At 43.1% G+C, this 21,041-nt stretch overlaps 1 protein-coding gene across 1 annotated transcript in view; it reads right to left on the bottom strand.

The window, feature by feature from the left end:
• The window catches only part of LOC121547373 (glutamate dehydrogenase, mitochondrial-like), a 43,534-nt gene extending 24,905 nt beyond the window's left edge, over nt 1-18,629 (bottom strand). Inside the window, exons 1-6 of the mRNA XM_045209875.1 lie at nt 17,969-18,629; nt 8,768-8,848; nt 8,507-8,562; nt 6,107-6,170; nt 5,447-5,541; nt 4,455-4,634 (exon numbers count right to left, since the gene is read on the bottom strand). Coding sequence (XP_045065810.1) covers nt 4,455-4,634; nt 5,447-5,541; nt 6,107-6,170; nt 8,507-8,562; nt 8,768-8,848; nt 17,969-18,356 — 864 coding nt within the window. The 5' untranslated portion in view covers nt 18,357-18,629. The remainder of the gene's footprint in view (nt 1-4,454; nt 4,635-5,446; nt 5,542-6,106; nt 6,171-8,506; nt 8,563-8,767; nt 8,849-17,968) is intronic.
• Nucleotides 18,630-21,041: the final 2,412 nt, after the last annotated feature.

Genomic DNA, 21,041 nt, shown 5'->3' with positions numbered 1-21,041 from the left:
CCATCTCTCCATTATCCTATCCTCTGTCTATCTCTCCATTATCCTCTCCTCCGTCTCTCTCCATTATCCTCTCCTCTATCTATCTCTCCATTATCCTCTCCTCCGTCTATCTCTCCATTATCCTCTCCTCTGTCTCTCTCCATTATCCTCTCCTCCGTCTATCTCTCCATTATCCTCTCCTCCGTTTATCTCTCCATTATCCCCTCCTCTGTTGCAGCAGAAATCTGGCCTCTCCTTTCCTCAACTCTCTCTGTCATCTGCTAGCTACATGATGACATCACACATCTGCGTACTCACTAAATCTCCAAGAAAATCTAATCACACAGCGATTATCCCTAAACACACACACAGCAGATCGGCAGGGCCCAGGGTGAGCTCTCTCCACCTCACCCCTCTCCCTGCAACCCCTACACACAAACAGACATTCCTCATCTCCAACCTCTCTCTGTTTAGTCAGTCAGTCTGTGCATCAGGCACCAAGGCGAGATGCGAGTACATCAACAGATCTCTACTGCTGTTGCCATTCACTTTCATCCTAACTTAATCTGTAGTACATTCACCCTTACACTGAGTGACCTACACACACACATACCTTGTCGCACACCCTCCGCAGCTCATTACAGCGAAAGGCTGATAAAGGCAGAGGGCCTGCAAGTGTGTGTGTGTGTGTGTGTGTGTGTGTGTGTGTGTGTGTGTGTGTGTCTGCGCGCGTCTGCGTCTGTATGTATGTACAGTCAAATCCAAAAATATTGATAAAGATTAGCAAAAAACACTGTATAAAATAAATACAAATATTTATATGCAAATATATTTTTTCTTATATTATTTTATACTAATACAATTGCTCAGAGAAATACATTTTGTTTAACAAGTAATCCTATTTTTCAACAACAAAAAAATAGGGGTCAAAATGATTAGCACCCGTTTTCAATACCTTTCAATGCCTCACCTTCAGGGTGGGAAAGTAACGTTATGGTCCACAAACCACTGTGGCAGGTAGATGAAAAAAATCTACCACCCACTCAGGTTTCTTAACAGCCAAATATTTTTGTTGTTGCCATAATTACACCAAAAACAGATGAGCATGGTTTGTAATGTCTCTAAAACAAGAAATGTGTAAGTAGTAAGAAGTAATGTGGTATATTGCGCTATTCAATTGTCGTATATATACAGCTGAAGTCGGAAGTTTACATACACCTTAGCCAAATACATTTACACTCAGTTTTTCACAATTCCAGACATTTAATCCTAGTAAAAATTCCCTGTCTTAGGTCAGTTAGGATCACCTCTTTATTTTAAGAATGTGAAATGTCAGAATAATAGTAGAGAGAATTATTTATTTCAGCTTTTATTTATTTCATCACATTCCCAGTGGGTCAGAAGTTTACATACACTCAATTAGTATTTGGTAGCATTGCCTTTAAATTGTTTAACTTGGGTCAAACGTTTCGGGTAGCCTTCCACAGGCTTCCCACAATAAGTTGGGTGAATTTTGGCCCATTCCTCCTGACAGAGCTGGTGTAACTGAGTCAGGTTTGTAGGCCTCCTTGCTCGCACACGCTTTTTAAGTTCTGCCCACAAATGTCCTATAGGATTGAGGTCAGGGCTTTGTGATGGCCACTCCAATACCTTGACTTTGTTGTCCTTAAGCCATTTTGCCACAACTTTGGAAGTATGCTTGGGGTCATTGTCCATTTGGAAGACCCATTTGCGACCAAGCTTTAACTTCCTGACTGATGTCTTGAGATGTTGCTTCAATATATCCACATAATTTTCCTTCCTCATGATGCAATCTATTTTGCGAAGTGCACCAGTCCCTCCTGCAGCAAAGCACCCCCACAGCATGATGCTGCCACCCCACGCTTCATGGACGGGATGGTATTCTTCGGCTTGCAAGCCCTCCCGCCTTTTTCCTCCAAACATAACGATGGTCAAACAGTTATATTTTTTGTTTCATCAGACCAGACGACATTTCTCCAAAAAGTACGATCTTTGTCCCCATGTGCAGTTGCAAACCGTAGTCTGGCTTTTTTATGGCTGTTTTGGAGCAGTGGCTTCTTCCTTGCTGAGCGGCCTTTCAGGTTATGTCGATATAGGACTCGTTTTACTGTGGATATAGATACTTTTGTACCTGTTTCCTCCAGCATCTTCACAAGGTCCTTTGCTGTTGTTCTGGGATTGATAAGCACTTTTCGCACCATAGTACGTTCATCTCTAGGAGACAGAACGCATCTCGTTCCTGAGCAGTATGACGGCTGCGTGGTCCCATGGTGTTTATACTTGCATACTATTGTTTGTAGAGATGAACGTGGTACTTTCAGGCGTTTGGAAATTGCTCCCAAGGATGAACCAGACTTGTGGAGGTCTACAATTGTTTATCTGAGGTCTTGGCTGATTTATTTTGATTTTCCCATGATGTCAAGCAAAGAGGCACTGAGTTTGAAGGTAGGCCTGGAAATACATCCACAGGTAGACCTCCAATTGACTCAAATGATGTCAATTAGCCTATCAGAAGCTTCTAAAGCCATGACATCATTTTCTGTTTAAAGGCACAGTCAACTTAGTGTATGTAAACTTCTGACCCACTGGAATTGGGAAACAGTGAATTATAAGTGAAATAATCTTTCTGTAAACAATTGTTGGAAAAATTACTTGTGTCATGCACAAAGTAGATGTCCTAACCAACTTGCCAAAACTATAGTTTGTTAACAAGAAATGTGTGGAGTGGTTGAAAAACGAGTTTTAATGACTCCAACCTAAGTGTATATAAACTTCCGACTTCAACTGTACGTATCTTTACATTATAATTTTTTATAATAGCTTCAGAGATTTCATATACCGCAATTATTTTGTGACGAAATCACTTAGTTTCTCTGTTTGATTGTGCAATATCTAGAATAGGATACTACACACTCGGCCCCGGGCAGAGGGAGATTGACAGTTAATTTTGTGTTTCTTCCATTTGCGAATAATCGCACCAACTGTTGTCACCTTCTCACCAAGCTGCTTGGCGATGGTCTTGTAGCCCATTCCAGCCTTGTGTAGGTCTACAATCTTGTCCCTGACATCCTTGGAGAGCTCTTTGGTCTTGGCCATGGTGGAGAGTTTGGAATCTGATTGATTGATTGCTTCTGTGGACAGGTGTCTTTTATACAGGTAACAAACTGAGATTAGGAGCACTCCCTTTAAGAGTGTGCTCCTAATCTCAGCTCGTTACCTGTATAAAAGACACCTGGGAGCCAGAAATCTTTCTGATTGAGAGGGGGTCAAATACTTATTTCCCTCTTTAAAATGCAAATCAATTTATAACACTTTTGACATGCGTTTTTCTGGATTTTTGTTGTTGTTATTCTGTCTCTCACTGTTCAAACAAACCTACCATTAATATTATAGACTGATCATTTCTTTGTCAGTGGGCAAACGTACAAAATCAGCAGGGGATCTAATACCTTTTTCCCACACTGTACATTTAGCAGCACAATAAAATGATTTGAATGGTTTAATGATAAGAAATTAATAAAAGTTCATGAATAAAAGTTAATGATGCCGTTGACCTTAACAAGGGCCCCAGGACCATTGGAAGCAAATGTTGAACCTTTTTAATAATATAGAGGTGGCAGCCTATCAGATTGGAGGCGTGGCTTATTGGATGCTTTCAGATAGTTATTTTTGGTCACCCGTTAGCGAAAATGTAATTCCTGTTCATCATGTTAAGTTTGTACACTGCTAATTAAAACGTTCCTTGAATATTTATGTATATTACATATTCTGATATAATATTAACATAGCTGATTACGTAGTAATAAAGTGGGAACTATTCCAACATTGGGATTTGAGGAACTCATACACATCGGTTAGCTCATTGAAACTACAAAACTGTCAGCATTCACCTTAACATGTGATGACAAGACAACAGAACAGATTAACAAGAATTACATTTACTCTAGCGGGTGGCCCAAAAAATATATCTTAAAGCCCATCCCCTACTAAGCCATGCCTTCACTCCAGGGTTCCTTCTGGAACCCATTGCTACATTGAACCATTAAAAGGTTCCTCCAAGAACCCCTCAACTAACCGAAGGTGCAAATATGAACCATTGACTAGCAATGGTTCCATGAGGAACTCCAGGGTTCCTCGAATCACCACTAATTCTAAGAGTGTAGGTATGGGGTTGTTTTCTGCTTATGCATCCTTATTCGACGCCAAACCCACCATTGCTGTGCGTGGCCAAAGACCTCTATTTTCATGTCATCCAACAAATGTAAATGCCTGGAGTTTGCTAAACGCCATTGGCACTTGGATTGGAGCCGGTCCAATGGTCAGATGACATGAAAATACAGCTCTTTGGCCATGCACACCAGTGGAGGGTTTGGCGTCAAAATAAAGTGTGTATGTGTGTGTAGCGTGCGTATGCGTGCGTGCACGTATGTGTGTGTGTCTATGGGTGTATGTACCTGGATGATGAAGGTCTTATCCTGGAAGCCGGGGGTCAGGCCCAGCATGCTCATGTAGGACGCCTCGTTGATGAAGTTCTCAATGCCGTGGAACACTCCGCGACCGGTGGCTGAGATACGACCGTGGATACCACCCTGGCTGATGGGCTTCCCTGTCACACATGCGTGGGCGTTGATGTCCTGCATACACATAGAGACATTCCCAGAGACACACACACACACAGAGACACACACTTTAGAGCATACGTATAATTGGATTAAATCTGTTGGCAGTTTGTCAGACTGTGAGATAGAACCTTAGCATAATTATGAGAGGTAGATGACGGACACATACTACTGAATTACAGTTCCCATACTGCCCTGGGGCCAGACTATTGAACCACAATAGCCATACTGCCCTATGGGCCAGACTATAGAACTACAGCAACCAAACTGCTGATGGAGCCAAACTACAGAACTTCAGTACCCATACTGCCCTGTGGCCAGATATGCAGCACAGTTGCTTTGGTATACGGAGGAAGAGTGTTCGAGGGGATCGGCCTGAGCAAGGCTCTGTGAGGATTCGCTAATCACAATGAGTATTTTTTTGGGGAATGCAAGGTAATTTGTAGATGGAACGCACAGAGGGCCTGAGAGTTGGAATTCATCTGCCTTTACACATCCTGCCAACTACAACTAAGGGTTTTTACTACTGTAGTGGAAGGAGAGCGGGAGGGATAAAAAGAGAGACGGGGGAGGGATACAGAAGGAGAAAGAGTGACCACATATGCCCTCTACCTATTGCCACCTCTCAGTAGGGAATATGTCACCCTCTGTCTGTATCCAGCCTGGCATAAGGGCTATACACACACACCACACTGTGAGGCACTGACTGGCCACAGGGTAACAGGTTACTCTGAGCTCAGTATGGGAATGAATGGCCAAACACTATACAATAATTACTTTGGTCGCGTTGGGGTCAGTGTGTGTGTGTTGTGTGTGTGGTAACTCACAGTGTGTGCGATGGTGTTGGCGTATGTGTCAGCGATCCAGGACATCTCTCTCTCTCCAGTGCTCATGTCAGGAGCAGGCACATCAATACCTGGCCCTGAGGGGAGGAGGGGGAAGGAGAGTGAAGGTATATGTGAGGAAGGAAAGCATGTACACACACCCTACATATTTATTTCTCTCTCCCGTACACACACGTTTGAGATAAACGTATTAATAAATCCTATACGTGTCCATATTCTAAATTTACACCAACTAGTTAGCTTCTACAGTATATGCTTACTATTTGTTTAATACTGTACAGTGGCTGACTGGAGGTTTCTGAATGCCCACTATTCTCTGATGGCAGAGAGACATTTCTAAATACCACACTCTCTCCCTCTCTGTGGTATAAACAGGATGTGGTATGTAGAGGGACATTCTTATTTGTTCACTAGGCCCCAACACCAAGAAGACACGTCCAAAAACAGAACTGAACAGAGGGAGGGAGGAAGGGGGAGGAGCTGACTGACTGGAAGAGGGGTCTACTACCCCATCACTATTATTAAACGTAAGGGAGAGACATCTCTATGTGTTTTGAGTGAACACATCACAGACATTAGCATACAGGATCATAGGGGACAACTGGCTACATAAGGCTGTGTGAGGCACACAGTCACACTTACCGATGAAGCCTTTCTTGGCCAACTCAATGGTAAACCTCCTAGTGATCTTCTCCAGCTCATTGTCCTGGAGAGAGAGAGAGAGAGAGAGAGAAAGGCTTACTTTTCATTTCTAATAGTTTTTTGTTGATTTTGTTTTGTGTTCTCACGTTTGTTTATTGTTTATTTCACTTGCTTTGGCAATGTAAACATGTTTCCCATGCCAATAAAGCCCCTTTGAATGTAACTGAATTGAGAGGAGTGTCACATATACTCCCTGCCGAGCCTACCTCCCCTGTATGTCACTCCCTTTGGTTCCTTCCCTAGGACTTATTGATTCTGTTCTGTTGATTCATGTCTGTACACTACTCAGGTTCTCTTGTTTTGTTCCTTGTTCCATTTATTATGAAATTCACTCCCTGTACTTGCTTCCTGACTCCCACCGTACACGTTACAAGGAGAGAGAGGGAAAGAGAGGAGAGAGAGAGAGCGATGGAGAGAGAAAAAAAGAAAGGGGAGATATAAAGATAAATTATTGATCACAGTGTACACAAGGAGAGAGAGAAGGGTTTCCTTTGTGTCTAATAAAGTCAGGCACATTTAACAGTTGGGCTATTGATTATAGACCTAATTAAGTTGGATTCCTCTCTAATCATTTTTCTTAGACAATTAAGGCAAGGGCTGTTTTCTCTTCGTCTTACTCCACTGCTGCCTACGCCGCATTGTTCTCAACACCAATATGCTGGTTAACTTTACTTGTATGCACGTTGCAACATGGTCTAGGAAAAGGCACCAAATCAACAGCAGACTGATGTTTCAGAACCGTAGACAGCGACCGCTATCCAATGTGGGAGAACACGCATTTGTTATAAAATAATACTATTTTTATTAGTGGTGCACCATTGTTCTTACATAATATAACCATATACAATTTCAGCAGCACGTCTTACAGTGATGTACTGTGCCATCCCCACGGCCTCTGCAATGGATAAGTCCACTCAGACAGGCGTGAATCTGCTCTACTAAATCTTGGTCGACCAACAGCCAGCCTATCAACCAAACAATCGACCAGTCGACTAAATGGGGTCAGCCCCAGTAGACACACACACACACCAGTATCTATCTACACTACATATACAAAAGTATGTGGACACCCCTTCAAATTAGTAGATTCAGTTATTTCAGGCACACCCGTTGCTGACAGGTGTATAAAATCGAGCACACAGCCATGCAATCTCCATAGACAAACATTGGCAGTAGAATGGCCTTACTGACAAGCTCAGTGACCTTCAACGTGGCACCGTCATAGGACGCCACCTTTCCAACAAGTCAGTCTGTCAAATTTATGCCCTGCTAGAGTTGCCCCGGTCAACTGTAAGTGCTGTTATTGTGAAGTGGAAACGTCTAGGAGCAACAACGGCCACAACGGAGCAAAGTATAGCGAGATCCTTGATGAAAACCTGCTCCAGAGCGCTCAGGACCTCAGACTAGGGCGAAGGTTCACCTTCCAACAGGACAACGACCCTAAGCACACAGCCAAGACAACGCAGGAGCGGCTTCGGGACAAGTCTCTGAATGTCCTTGAGTGGCCCAGCCAGAGCCCGGACTTGAACCCGATTGAACATCTCTGGAGAGACCTGAAAATAGCTGTGCAGCAACGCTCCCCATCCAACCTCACAGAGCTTGAGAGGATCTGCAGAGAGGAATGGGAGAAACTCCCCAAATACAGGTGTGCCAAGCTTGTAGCGTCATACCCAAGAAGACTCAAGGCTGTAATCGCTGCCAAAGGTGCTTCATTTACATTTACGTCATATAGCAGACGCTCTTATCAACAAAGTACTGAGTAAAGGGTCTGAATACTTATGTAAATGTGATATTTCAGTGTTTAATTTTTAATAAATTAGCAAAACTTTCTAAGAACCTGTTTTTGCTTTGTCATTATGGGGTATTGTGTGTAGATTGATGAGGGAAAAAAACTATTTAATTCATTTTAGAATAAGGCTGTAACGTAACAAAATGTGGAAAAAGTCAAGGGGTCTGAATACTTTCCGAATGCACTGTATAGACAGGTGTGTGCCTTTCCAAATCATGTCCAATCAATTTAGGTGGACTCCAATCAAGTTGTAGAAACATCTCAAGGATAATCAATGGAAACAGGATGCACCTGATCTCAATTTCAAGAGTCATAGCAAAGGGTCTGAATACTCATGTAAATAAGGTATTTCCGTTTTATTTTTTGGGTTTTATTTTTAAATTACAACCTGTTTTCGCTTTGTCATTATGGGGTATTGTGTGTAGATTGATGAGGGAAAACAACTATTTTATCCATTTTAGAATAATGTGAAAAAAGTCAAGGGGTCTGAATCCTTTCTGAATGCACTGTATGCGGGTGTCTTTGTGCGTGTGTGTGTCTGAGGGACTTACAGAGTAATTTTTGACGTTGATCTTGACACCAGCTTTAGCCCCTCCGAAGGGTACATCTGGAGAGAAAGAATAAAGCTTAAAAATTTGAGCTTAAGAACACACACACACACACACAAACAAACACACACTTCATTGCTTTGAAAACAGCTCTCTGAAAATGCCAATAAAGAAATCTCTCAGATCAGTGTGTATACTTGCATGAATTCAGGAGCATGAAGGCATGAATGAGATGTGAACATAGAGGAGAGGAGAGGGACTTACCAACCACGGCACACTTGTATGTCATCAGAGAGGCCAGAGCCTTCACCTCATCAACAGACACCTCTTCACTGTAGCGGATACCTGCACACAGACAGAGATGCAAACATAGGGAGTTAACACACGTAGCCCAACAATAACACAACACCACACACACACACACACAGTAAAGTTGACAGGAAGATAGTAAGGATGTAATGATTCACCGATATGCATCAGACCCAGATTCAAATGTTTAAGATACAAGTGCATCAGTACACGGACCGCAAACCCATCCAAATGTAGCACACATCGGTCTGAAAATCGATTCAAACATTACGAATTGTAGGTTCACAATTTTTGGGGGCTAATATTACATTCTTTCTATCTTCTGAAAATAACTGATGGGTTCTCTCCTAAATGTGAACAGTCATTGATCTACAGGTCATGTTGCATGCAGAACATCCCCAGGCAATATCAGTCGCTCAGTCAAACTGCGCCTTGTGCCCAGCTTCACACGCTGGCCAACGCGGGGTAGGCGGCCTGTTCCTGATCTTCCACATCTGTGCAGCACCTTCAGCATTCAAATGCTAAAATGGCTTGCGTGATATTAGGCTTTAGTAGTTGAGTGACAACCTTTGTAATTTGCTAGGTTATTATCTATGCGCCGTTGCAAATGGTGTTTTACTGGAAATAAAAGTAAACTACCTGAGACAACTTTCATCTGGCTATACTTGCTGAACGGGGCTTACAGAATATTTTATTTTAAGAATGAAAAATCCAGCAGCGTTGCAGTTCTTGACTTGAGTTCTGATTGAAGTGGATTTAACTGACATCAATAAGCTTTCACCTGGATTCACCTGGTCAGTCTATGCTATGGAAAGAGCAGGTGTTCATAATGTTTTGTACACTCAGTGTATATGTGCTATATATTCATAGCTAATTTGTAAAATATACATATTCCTACATTACTAGCTTAAGTTAATCAGCTAAAATTACAAGTTAATTAGTGGGTGATGGTGATTTCAGAACCAAACGACAAAACATAGGCTACATTGCCCCCCCCCCACCCTAATCTGATAGTGGTAGTGGGGTGGTAGATGCCTAAGTCACCTTTATGGCTCAGCTCAGGTGCCTACATAGTACATACACCATAGAAATACTTAATACATACACACACACACACACACACACACACAGATCCAGCTCAGAGAGGCCCAGCTCGGGAGCTCCATCAGCAGCAGATTTTAATTTAGAATGGAAAATGAATGCGTTCATGCAACAAATGTTAGTGCATCAAATAGTATCGAACCAAATAGCATAGATTCGTTCTCTAATCACTCGGGGCTTCCGAGTGGCACAGCGGTCTAAGGCACTCAGTGCTAGAGGCGTCACTACAGACCCTGGTTCGATTCCAGGCTGTATCACAACCCGGCCGTGATTGGGATTCCCATAGGGCGGCACACAATTGGCCCAGCATCGTCCGGGTTTGGCCGGGGTAGGCCGTCATTGTAAGTAAGAATTTGTTCTTAACTGACTTGCCTAGTTAAATAAAGGTTAAATAAAATAAAAATCTAACCGATTCGCACCGAATCGTTTCAAACTAAAACGTATCGTTCCTGTATCGTATCGGAGCCCATGTATCTAAATACATATCGAATCATCTTGAAAGGGAAAGATGCACATCCTAGAAGACAGGCTTTGAGTCTACTCTGTACCCACCACAGATACATGATCTGGGGTTACACTGTGGCCTGTGGGGGTAAACTCTGGAGCAGGTGGATCCTCTATACCAGCGGCAAGGGGAAACAGAGTGTGTGAGTGTGTGCTAACTTTGGCTGAGCTATATTGGGCTGTGACGCTGTGACAGAGACATACAGAAAGCCAAGGGCACTGACAGGAAACTGCAGCTAGCCTGGCACACTATAGAGAACAGGGAGGATGTGTGTTTGTGCGTGTATTGAAGCCCAGTCCAGAAACAACCCCTAGCTAGCCAGTGTATATATGTTAGAAGGGTGGTGTTCAGCAGAGGAGGGCACACCATAGCAAAAACATTTTACCTGTTTCATGCCTCCTAAACATGACCTTTAGAGACTAGATAGCCTAAGACTAGGAGTCTGTCATAATAAAGATGCTCCTTTGAACTACAGACACAGCGCTGACTGAGCTAGGTTAATTCAATTCACTGAACAAAAAAAAGAAAATAATAATTGTATCCCCCCCTTCTCCCATTACCCCTCCTCCTTTGATTATCGTCCTCCTCATCTCCTCTCCCATCCCCCACTACCGCAGCAAAGGAAAAAAACATGTTTATAAAACAATCCACTGAAATTAGTCTCTGGGTTGTCTAGCTCACACACACACACACACACAAGAAACAAACTGGTGTTTATGTTGTGTATACACAAATGAATGCAAACACACAACACACACAAACAAACATACACCAACACAGGCAAACCCAATTGCCCAAGACCACACAGAGATTTCCATTCACTACGAAGGGAGCCCATAGCGGGCTGTTAGTCCGCTACTCTAACATTAAAACGTAATTAGGCCTAGTGTGACTCAGACACTGCACCACAGGCTCCCTCTTCCACTTCTGCTTGGAAATGAGAAGGAGATGTTAGAGATTTAGCAGAATAAACATCCTTTGAGAGTGACACACTTCCTGAAACTCCCTAACACTGAGTCACACTTCCACATGCACGCACACAGTTCTGCAGTGTTCCAGCTACAAAATGTGAGGTTCTGCAGTATTGTAGTAGGACCAGGTATTCTGTAGAGAGCAGTGTGGGTATTTGTCTGTCTGTTGTGTCAGCAGCAGCAGTACAGCAACAGCCTTCGCACTTTGTCATTCACCTTGACCATCATATATACAGTGAGGGAAAAAAGTATTTGATCCCCTGCTGATTTTGTACGTTTGCCCACTGACAAAGACATGATCAGTCTATCATTTTAATGGTAGGTTTATTTGAACAGTGAGAGACAGAATAACAACAACAAAAAATCCAGAAAAACACATGTCAAAAATGTTATAAATTGATTTGCATTTTAATGAGGGAAATAAGTATTTGACCCCTCTGCAAAACATGACTTAGTACTTGGTGGCAAAACCCTTGTTGGCAATCACAGAGGTCAGACGTTTCTTGTAGTTGGCCACCAGGTTTGCACACATCTCAGGAGGGATTTTGTTCCACTCCTCTTTGCAGATCTTCTCCAAGTCATTAAGGTTTCGAGGCTGAAGTTTGGCAACTCGAACCTTCAGCTCCCTCCACAGATTTTCTATGGGATTAAGGTCTGGAGACTGGCTAGCCACTCCAGGACCTTAATGTGCTTCTTCTTGAGCCACTCCTTTGTTGCCTTGGCCGTGTGTTTTGGGTCATTGTCATGCTGGAATACCCATCCACGACCCATTTTCAATGCCCTGGCTGTGGGAAGGAGGTTCTCACCCAAGATTTGACGGTACATGGCCCGTCCATCGTCCCTTTGATGCGGTGAAGTTGTCCTGTCCCCTTAGCAGAAAAACACCACCAAAGCATAATGTTTCCACCTCCATGTTTGACGGTGGGGATGGTGTTTTTGGGGTCATAGGCAGCATTCCTCCTCCTCCAAACACGGCGAGTTGAGTTGATGCCAAAGAGCTCGATTTTGGTCTCATCTGACCACAACACTTTTACCCAGTTCTCCTCTGAATCATTCAGATGTTCATTGGCAAACTTCAGACGGCCCTGTATATGTGCTTTCTTGAGCAGGGGGACCTTGCAGGCGCTGCAGGATTTCAGTCCTTCACGGCGTAGTGTGCTACCAATTGTTTTCTTGGTGACTATGGTCCCAGCTGCCTTGAGATCATTGACAAGATCCTCCCGTGTAGTTCTGGGCTGATTCCTCACCGTTCTCATGATCATTGCAACTCCACGAGGTGAGATCTTACATGGAGCCCCAGGCCAAGGAAGATTGACAGTTATTTTGTGTTTCTTCCATTTGCGAATAATCGCACCAACTGTTGTCACCTTCTCACCAAGCTGCTTGGCAATGCTCTTGTAGCCCATTCCAGCCTTGTGTAGGTCTACAATCTTGTCCCTGACATCCTTGGAGAGCTCTTTGGTCTTGGCCATGGTGGAGAGTTTGGAATCTGATTGATTGATTGCTTCTGTGGACAGGTGTCTTTTATACAGGTAACAAGCTGAGATTAGGAGCACTCCCTTTAAGAGTGTGCTCCTAATCTCAGCTCGTTACCTGTATAAAAGATACCTGGGAGCCAGAAATCTTTCTGATTGAGAGGGGGTCAAATACTTATTTATCATTAAAATGCAAATCAATTTATAACATTTTTGAAATGCGTTATTCTGGATTTTGTTGTTGTTATTCTGTCTCTCACTGTTCAAATAAACCTACCATTAAAAGTATAGACTGAAAATGTATTTGTCAGTGGGCAAACTTACAAAATCAGCAGGGGATCAAATACTTTTTTCCCTCACTGTACAGTACCAGTCAAGTTTGGACACAACTACTCATTCAAGGTTTTTATTTTTTATTTTTTATTTTCTACATTGTAGAATAGTAGTGAAGACATCAAAACTATGAAATAACACATATTGAATCATGTAGTAACCAAAGAAGTGTTAAACAAATCAAAATATATTTTATATTTGTGATTCTTCAAATAGCCACCTTTTGCCTTGATGACAGCTTTGCACACTCTTGGCATTCTCTCAACCAGCTTCACCTGGAATGCTTTTCCAACAGTCTTGAAGGAGTTCCCACATATGCTGAGCACTTGTTGGCTGCTTTTCCTTCACTCTGCCGTCCGACTCAACCCAAACCATCTCAATTGGGTTGAGGTCGGGGGATTGTGGAGGCCAGGTCATCTGATGCAGCACTCCATCACTCTCCTTCTTGGTAAAATAGCCCTTACACAGCCTGGAGGTGTGTTGGGTCATTGTCCTGTTGAAAAATGATAGTCCCACTAAGCCCAAACCACTATTATTCTACATTGTAAAACAAAGAAAAAGTAAAGAAAAACTCTTGAATAAGTAGGTGTGTCCAAACTTTTGACTGGTATTATATATATATATATGTGTGTAGGCCTATGTAACAATGGGGTAGAGACTAGAGAGGGTAAAGGGCTGATGACTGTTATTCCTTTTTAGGTTTAATGATTGATAATCAAGCTGAGAGACCCTTGGTCCTGCTGACTTTATTTATTTATTTATTTATTTATTTATTTATTATATATATATATATATATACACACACACACAGTGGGGGAAAAAAGTATTTAGTCAGCCACCAATTGTGCAAGTTCTCCCACTTAAAAAGATGAGAGAGGCCTGTAATTTTCATCATAGGTACACGTCAACTATGACAGACAAAATGAGAGAGAAAAAAATCCAGAAAAACACATTGTAGGATTTTTTTATGAATTTATTTGCAAATTATGGTGGAAAATAAGTATTTGGTCAATAACAATAGTTTCTCAATACTTTGTTATATACCCTTTGTTGGCAATGACACAGGTCAAACGTTTTCTGTAAGTCTTCGCAAGGTTTTCACACACTGTTGCTGGTATTTTGGCCCATTCCTCCATGCAGATCTCCTCTAGAGCAGTGATGTTTTGGGGCTGTCGCTGGGCAACACGGACTTTCAACTCCCTCCAAAGATTTTCTATGGGGTTGAGATCTGGAGACTGGCTAGGCCACTCCAGGATCTTGAAATGCTTCTTACGAAGCCACTCCTTCGTTGCCCGGGCGGTGTGTTTGGGATCATTGTCATGCTGAAAGACCCAGCCACGTTTCATCTTCAATGCCCTTGCTGATGGAAGGAGGTTTTCACTCAAAATCTCACGATACATGGCCCCATTCATTCTTTCCTTTACACGGATCAGTCGTCCTGGTCCCTTTGCAGAAAAACAGCCCCAAAGCATGATGTTTCCACCCCCATGCTTCACAGTAGGTATGGTGTTCTTTGGATGCAACTCAGCATTCTTTGTCCTCCAAACACGACAAGTTGAGTTTTTACCAAAAAGTTATATTTTGGTTTCATCTGACCATATGACATTCTCCCAATCCTCTTCTGGATCATCCAAATGCACTCTAGCAAACATCAGACGGGCCTGGACATGTACTGGCTTAAGCAGGGGGACACGTCTGGCACTGCAGGATTTGAGTCCCTGACGGCATAGTGTGTTACTGATGGTAGGCTTTGTTACTTTGGTCCCAGCTCTCTGCAGGTCATTCACTAGGTCCCCCCGTGTGGTTCAGGGATTTTTGCTCACCGTTCTTGTGATCATTTTGACCCCACGGGGTGAGATCTTGCGTGGAGCCCCAGATCGAGGGAGATTATCAGTGGTCTTGTATGTCTTCCATTTCCTAATAATTGCTCCCACAGTTGATTTCTTCAAACCAAGCTGCTTACCTATTGCAGATTCAGTCTTCCCAGCCTGGTGCAGGTCTACAATTTTGTTTCTGGTGTCCTTTGACAGCTCTTTGGTCTTGGCCATAGTGGAGTTTGGAGTGTGACTGTTTGAGGTGTCTTTTATACTGATAACAAGTTCAAACAGGTGCCATTAATACAGGTAACGAGTGGAGGACAGAGGAGCCTCTTAAAGAAGAAGTTACAGGTCTGTGAGAGCCAGAAATCTTGCTTGTTTGTAGGTGACCAAATACTTATTTTCCACCATAATTTGCAAATAAATTCATTAAAAATCCTACAATGTGATTTTCAGGATTTTTTTTCCTCAATTTGTCTGTCATAGTTGACGTGTACCTATGATGAAAATTACAGGCCTCTCTCATCTTTTTAAGTGGGAGAACTTGCACAATTGGTGGCTGACTAAATACTTTTTTTTCCCCACTGTATATATATATATATATATAAATAAATAAATAAAATAAATAAAGTCAGCAGGACCAAGGGTCTCTCAGCTTGATTATCAATCATTAAACCTAAAAAGGAATAACAGCCATCAGCCCTTTACTCTCTCTAGTCTCTACCCCATTGTTACATAGGCCTACACAGAAAGTATCAGCCCTTAACCCTCTACTTTCTCCCCCACTTCTACACACACTGACTGTAACAGGCCTTTAACCCATCTAGCCTCCCCATCAGTCGTCTGTGTGCCAAATAACTGTGTTAACCCACTGAGCTAACCCTCATTAGCTAGGGAAGTTAATGCAAGTCTTCAGGTCGCAGTCATGGTTATGCAAGAGTGGTTCATTGAACTGGCTCTGTTAAATAGCATACACTTACAACAATATTGCTGGATCACACAGAAAGTGAGAAAAAGGAAAGCATGAGATGTGCAGTGGCAGCCAAAGTCATAGCAAGGGGGGAGAATGGAAAGTGTGACTAAGCTGCAGAAAGAGAAAAGAGTTTTAGGGAAGCATCTGCTCTGGTGGCATGTGACTGTGTGAGTTAAGCATGCGTGACGCACAGTGATGATCCGTTGTGAAAGTGATTTCCATCATTAAATCATCTATACACCACACATTTTACATTTACATTTTAGTCATTTAGCAGACGCTCTTATCCAGAGCGACTTACAGTTAGTGAGTGCATACATTTTCATACTGGCCCCCCGTGGGAAACGAACCCACAACCCTGGCGTTGCAAGCGCCATGCTCTACCAACTGAGCTACAGGGGACTATGCACCAATCAGAATGTCTATAACGTATTAACACACAACTATTGTCCCCTCCAGAGTTCAAATATACCCTCTGTCGGTCTGTCTGTCTGTCGCTAGGTGCACTTGATTCAGCTGCCTAGAACCCTGGGTAGGTGGTGTTTTTGCAGACTTTGCACCTTAGGACCAGTTGGCACAAAAAGAGAAAACTCACTGGATGAGCTGAATAAAGTAAGCTATGCTTAGTGAACACTCTTCCCTTCTCCTATCACAATGCTGACGAATAGGAGCGCCTGGGTACATTACCACCCCATCCCCTCCTTCACTCCTTCACTCCTCTTCAAACAACCGTTTCTCCCCCTCTCCCTTTCCCTCCCCCCGCACTGTAACTCATCCTGGTCCTAACCACACAAATCACCCAAAATGCAGAGCTGCACCAGCCCACAATTCTCTGCCTTGAACCCTGAACCACAGAGCCCCACTCCTTCTACCACACACACACACACCCTGCAGCCTTGCCCTACCTCCCAGCCCCTCCTTCTCACATCTGACCTCTGCCACAACAGAGAGCACATCGGCTGGTTCACTCCCTGCTCCATGTCCTTTCACTCACCCACACACACCTATAGGCTGGCGGGGAATACCCACTACACTTGCCATTCACTGTTGTGTGTGTGTGTGTGTATGTGTGTGTGTGTGTGTGTGTGTGTACTATGTCCTAGAAGGTTGATATATGGGGCAGCTGGCAGCATGTGTTGAGGGTGGTAGAGGGGTGCCAGTGCAGGGCTTGCCCAGTGAAATGGCACCTGGTGTCAGTAGAAATGCCAAATTATCACATTATCAGCTTCTCTAGCCACCACATCTCAGCTCACACTAATTACACACACACCACACTCAATACAATAACCTGTGTTATAGCCAATGATATTAACCCATCATTGGCTATTATTGCTAACTCTGTCTTTTAGTGCCTACACAAGGACTATGATAGAGCTGGCTAATCAACAACTGTCAGTATACATGTTTGTATCTAGCTTCTAGTTACTGGGAGAATGCATTGATCAGAGCTATCTTGAAAACAACAGTAGTATGACTCGCTGATAAGACCTGATAGCCCGGTGTCCTAAAGCTGATCAGGGGACTATACTAGCTAGCTATGTCAGCTAGCTCCTGTTACTGTATGACACCTAGCTCCAGGCAGCCACACTAGGTGGGAAGGTCATTCATCCAGTGTTGCATAGCTACACTCCCTGCATGGCATAGCCATGACAGGCACAGAGAACTGAGCTAGCTAACTAGCTAGCTAGCTAACGTTACATGCTGTCGAAAGAAATAACCATATTCCATATCCAGACCAGTGTTGTTGTTAAATTAAGCCTATGTAGGAGACGTATCTTGCATTATCTGCTTCACTCATAGCTACCGTTAGCTAAGAGAGAGTCAGTGAAGCTGTTCTCACAGCTGAGCAATGGGATAGCTAAAGTAGATAACGGTTAGCTACCTACCTAGCTAGCTAGCCTAGCAACAAGCTAGCTGTCAAACCGCACAACCACTTGAAGAAGAGTTGAGAACCAGGAAGCGGCGCTTGGCTGTATCTTACCACCCTTGCAGGGCGTCCTGTGCTGGCTGTGCTGAGCGCGGTAGCCCTCCACTACCTCCCACTCTCCGTTGTCCCTCTTGATGGGGAAAGAGACGCTGAGGACGTGGTTGCATGGCTTGATGATCCGGAGAATCCCCTTTACTCGTTTCGTCTTCTGTTCGGGGGTCTCCCTGCTCTTTAGGTCCTCCACAAGCTTGTCCTCAACGATGGCAGCTCCACGGTCGAAGAAACCCTCCACCATGCGAAAGAAGTTGGGGTCGTCGGGCTGCTCGCTATACTGTCGGACCCGCATGAGAGCAGCCGATGCTGGGAGAGCAGAGTCCACGCACCCCGAGGCCAGGGCACTGCCCGCCCCGCGGGATAACAACTCCCCGAAGTACCGGTACATGACTGGGCTAGTTGACTAACCGTTTAACGGTAAATTACAAATACAAAATAACAACAGCTACAGGGGGTAGCTAGCTTGCTATCTATTAATAACCGGGAAAGAACGAGAGGGATGGTTGGACGACACAGTAGTACTCCTTCACCGTGTCCCGTATTCCGACTGAATGACGATTGGAAGTGAGCGCCCGTTTGCTTTAAAAGGCAGCGCTAACTAACGAGGCGAGGACTCCTCCAAGACCGGGATGCATGCGGAAGAGGAGAGCACAATTCTATGAAGGAGGTTAATTTAGTGGTGCGCGTCCGCAATAGCCAGTAAACAAAGCGCGCTCCCGTGTATGTGTCCCTTTGATACAGTATGTTGTCTATGTCAAATGTTTATTGTGAAAGGGTGATATATAGCCTACATATTATAAGATAGATCCAGCTGCTGAATCTCCTAATGAGAAAAATGTGGAGTTATTCTGATGGGATCCTGAGAATTTCATTTTGTGGTATTCTAGACCCCTTTGCCAACTCTGATTGTCGGACTGAAAATAATGAAAATCAAATCTCTGAATGTTTTTCAGGACCAAGTTTGGGAAACCCTGCAAGAAAGAACCCTTTCCTAAGATTATATAAAGAACCATTAAAATGTTTTCTATATATCACCAAAAATGGGTTCCGCTATGATTACAAACCTTTTTGGGGCTATATATAACCCTTTTTAATGTTTTCTTTATAGAACCTTTATGGAGAATGGATCAATAAAGAACATTTCTCAATCTCAAAGGTTCTTTGTAGAAACATACAGGGCTTTTTATTCTGGTTTAATAGCCATATTATATTATAAAAATTCCATAGGTTTTATTATTGTGTTTATTAACAAGTTGATCAGGTGTGCTAGCTCTTTGCTAGCTCTGGAACGGCTGGGGGTCCCTGAGGAGAGAATTGAGAACTACTGACTTAGTCATCAGTTCTCAACTGCCACAAGGCCATACATAAGTGTTTCACAAGACACCTTCACTGACCATAGTCATATATAACATGTAATAGCATAACACAACAGATTAGATAAACAGGAATGATGCTCTCACTCACAGTTGCACATAAAGAGCTGCGAACAAACCACACCCCAAAATATTAGAATGAGCCACCTCCCCTACATTTTAAGTATCACTAATTAAGGAAAATAATGCATGTGTGTGTGCGTTTTACAAATTCCTAAAAGCCTGTCATAGTGTTCATATTTCCATGGTGAGCCAAATTGTGTTGAGTCTGTCTGAATAGAGGCCCTGACCCCAGCCTGCATCTGTGGAGTGAACACGAGATAAGATTAGATTTGATCCTCCTGGGTCCTGGTACAAACACATGCACATATCAGTTGCTGAACCTACCATAGAGAGCCTTGACCAAAATGATGATGACCCACTCTTTCTGTGAGCCAGCACAGCCTGTATGTGTGTGGAGGGGGGTAAAAAAAAATGAATTAGGGCCAGACTAGTTACCATCATTTTCTCACATTGCCATTGACAGTTTTTTCTATTGTCTCTTTTTGGTCCATTTAGATTGTTAATGTAGATTGTATACAAAAATTTTTTTTAAATGTTATGGTTAAAAATGTTCATGTTTTACTGTGACTTGTTGTAGGTTCCTAAGTGGACCATAAGGTTAAAAACTAAAACAAACTTAAGAAAAAAAATAATTAATAAAAAATACAAAAAATACAAAAAACGAAATAACTCCGCCAGAGTGTCTCTTTTGGGTCACTTTTGCCGGTCCCAAGCCCGGATAAAGGAGGAGGGTTGGAATTGTGACGTAAAAAAAAACAAGAATCGACAGAAGAAAGTTCATTTGTAGTTCTAAACATATTTTGGGTGTTTTTTAATCACTTTTTGTCTCTCCCACAACGTTATTCCTCTCTCCTACAGCGTCCATCACAATTACATGCACATGGTAAATTATGCAAAATAGGTGATGACATCATTTAGCGACTTCTAGCTACTTTTAGGACAGCCAATAGCTACTTTCCTTACTGAGGAGTTGGCAACACTGTTTATGACAGCTTTGCACACTCTTGGCATTCTCTCAACCAGCTTCACCTGGAATGCTTTTCAAAAAGTCTTGAAGGAGTTCCCACATATGCTGAGCACTTGTTGGTTGCTTTTCCTTTACTCTGCAGTCCGACTCATCCCAAACCATCTCAATTGGGTTGAAATCGGGGGATTGTGGAGACCAGGTCATCTGATGCAGCACTCCATCACTCTCCTTCTTGATAAAATAGCCCTTACACAGCCTGGAGGTGTGTTGGGTCATTGTCCTTTTGAAAAACAAATGATAGTCCCACTAAGCGCAAACCAGATGGGATGGCGTATCACTGCAGAATGCTGTGGTAGCCATGCTGGCTAAGTGTGCCTTGAATTCTAAATAAATCATAGACAGTATCACCAGCAAAGCACCCCCACACCATAAAACCTCCTCCTCCAAGCTTTACGGTGGGAACTACACATGCAGAGATCATGTGTTCACCCACACGCGTCTCACAAAGCCACGGCGGTTGGAATCAAAAATCTCAAATTTGGACTCCAGACCAAAGGACAAATTTCCACCGGTCTAATGTCCATTGCTCGTGTTTCTTTGCAGCAATTCGACTATGAAGGCCTGATTCACACAGTCTCCTCTGAACAGTTGATGTTGAGATGTGTCTGTT

Source organism: Coregonus clupeaformis, chromosome 31 (assembly GCF_020615455.1).
Source record: "Coregonus clupeaformis isolate EN_2021a chromosome 31, ASM2061545v1, whole genome shotgun sequence".
Classification (NCBI taxonomy): domain Eukaryota; kingdom Metazoa; phylum Chordata; class Actinopteri; order Salmoniformes; family Salmonidae; genus Coregonus; species Coregonus clupeaformis.
This window is presented reverse-complemented; position numbering and strand designations above follow the sequence as displayed.